General features: G+C 44.6%; 1 protein-coding gene across 1 annotated transcript in view; it reads left to right on the top strand.

Moving 5' to 3' along the window:
• Window positions 1–1,114, top strand: part of LOC103741887 (two pore calcium channel protein 2-like) — a gene marked incomplete at its 3' end in the record, with an annotated part of 33,169 nt that extends 32,055 nt beyond the window's left edge. Inside the window, 1 exon segment of the mRNA XM_017800534.1 lies at window positions 975–1,114. Coding sequence (XP_017656023.1) covers window positions 975–1,114 — 140 coding nt within the window.
• Window positions 1,115–2,344: the final 1,230 nt, after the last annotated feature.

The following is a 2,344-nucleotide window of genomic DNA, read 5'->3' as shown; positions in this document are numbered from 1 at the left end:
GGGGCACCTGCATCCCTCAGTGATGGCTTTGGTCCTAAACTGTCTTCCTTACAGCTTCAGAACTCCCTATGTACGAGGCTGTGGCTTTGTTGTCTCTAAGCTATCTGCAGGGCCTAACTGTGTTTGACATAGGTACCCTTAGCAAGTCTTTACGTTAAAAAGTCTTTACTTTTGTGTATGTGTGCGTGCACAAGTGCACATGCGCACACCATGGCACACATGTGGAGGTCAGAAGACAACTTGGAGTTGGTTCTCTCCTTCCACCATGTGGGTCCCAGAGGTTGAACTTGTCATCAGGCTTGGTGGCAAGCACCTATACCTGCTGAGCCAGCTCTCCAGCCATTAATGAAACTTTTAAAAAATTACTTCATTAGGGGCTGTAGAAATGGGTCAGTAGGTAAGATCACTTGCTGCCCTTCCAGAGGCCCTGAGTTCAGATCCTAACACCCACACTGGGTGACTCACAACACCTGGAACTCCAGCTCCAGGGGATTTGACGCCCCTGTCTCACCTCCATGGGCACCCTCATGCATACAAACACAAGAAAATAAATTTAAAAGTAAAATTATTTCATCAATTACTTCTCAGACTTTTGGCTGAGATCACGGGTAAAAATCGCTTCATCCTTTTGTAATGGTTTAATGATTGTGTGCTCCCAGTTTGGGCTCTGGCAACAAGAGCAGTCTGAGGAGTGGGGCATGGATCCCAGGAGCAGCCCCGAGGCATGGCTGTCCTCCCTCATCTCGTAAGAAGGGCCTTCTTGGTCTTCATGGCTGGAGGACTCTGTGGAGTCCATATTAGGACAGATTAGTGATTCTGCCAACTTCATCCTTCCTGTCACACTGTTGGGCTACAAAGCTCAGGGCTTTGCCTTCAGTTCAGGGGCCATCCCCGAGGACAGCGCTGGTCTGTCAGGCTGTGTGCCCCACGAGCCTCAACACGGATGGATTCCATGTGTCTCTCCTTCATTTTAGAGTACAGGACTGTGGACGCCTTGCCACAGCAGATGTTTGAGTCTGAAATAGCTCCCGACAGGGAAGGCCCTTCCTGGGATGAGATTCTGAACCTCTCACCTAGTGACATATATCCCAAGAATCCCAGTTTTGAAAACAGTGTACGATTCTGGGCTTGCAAGGATTCACAACTGGAAACCAAGAGAAGCTGCCATCTTTCTTTCCATATGCTAGGCTGGAGATGATTCTTCCAGCCCCCAGTCTCTTTTGTGCTGAGTCTGTGACTGGCCTCACCTGTCCTGAGGGCACAGCTGCTCTCTGCATCCCACCAGGGATTTTTCTTAGAGCTGTTGATGGAAGTCAAGTCAAGGAAGCTGATGGAGATGGGGTTGTCCTTCAGCTGGCAGTGCTTGCCTAGCACATGAAGCTCTGGGCTCTAGCTCCAGCACTGCATAAATCATGGGTTGGGGTACACCTGTGTAAATCCCAGCACTCTGGAGGTGGAGGCAGGACATCCCAGGTCATCCTCAGCTACACAGCAAGTTTGAGGCTAGTCTGGGATGAGACCTTGTCAACCCCCTGCCACCCACACAAACAGAATGGAATGATTATTCTATACATGTGTGAAGTGGGTTTATAGACTTTTCATTTATTTTTATATGGTATTTTGCTGTTCTGTCAAAACACAGTGCTACAATGTTACAAGAATGAATTATGCATTTTCAAATGTGGAAAAGGAATAGATTCTAGTAAAGTAGCTTCAATGTGAAGAGAAATATGAATGTGAAAATGTTATAAGTTTTCCTTGGGGGCAGTGGGACTGTGTTCTGAAAGCCTCTTTAATTCAGCTAGAATTATAGCAAGATTTTGAGTAAACCATTCGTTGAGGACAGTTTTCTGGATTTAATCTGAAACAGTGGTGACATGTCTCTTCTGGGAATTTTAGAGATTTATTTAATTAAACATTTTAATCATGGTAAAATCTGAACAGAATGAAATTCACGGTCTTAGAGCTGGCATGATAGTGCATGTTCTGTAATCCTAGCACCTAGGAGGTAGAAACAGTAAAATTAGTTCAAGGTCATACTCAGCTAGTGATTTTGAGGCAGTGTGGGTTGAGACCCTATCTACCTACCATCCTTCCATACTTCATTTCTTGTGTATCTAATATAATTTTTGTTTTGTTTTGAGACAAGGTAGCCTAGGCTGGCCTTGGGATGACATAGTCCAAGGTGGCTTTGAACACGTGGCAGTCCTGGGATTACAGGCATAAGATACTATTCTTGGCTAATATCTATAATTTTGTAAAAAAAATATATATATTAGCATGAATTGAATGAAATGCCTGAATTGAATTATGGTTTTTAAAATTTGACATATAAAGAGCATTT

Source organism: Nannospalax galili, unplaced genomic scaffold, assembly GCF_000622305.1.
Source record: "Nannospalax galili isolate Female #2095 unplaced genomic scaffold, S.galili_v1.0 scaffold2940, whole genome shotgun sequence".
NCBI lineage: Eukaryota > Metazoa > Chordata > Mammalia > Rodentia > Spalacidae > Nannospalax > Nannospalax galili.
Note: the sequence above shows the minus strand (reverse complement) of the source record. Positions and strands in the feature narration are given on the sequence as shown.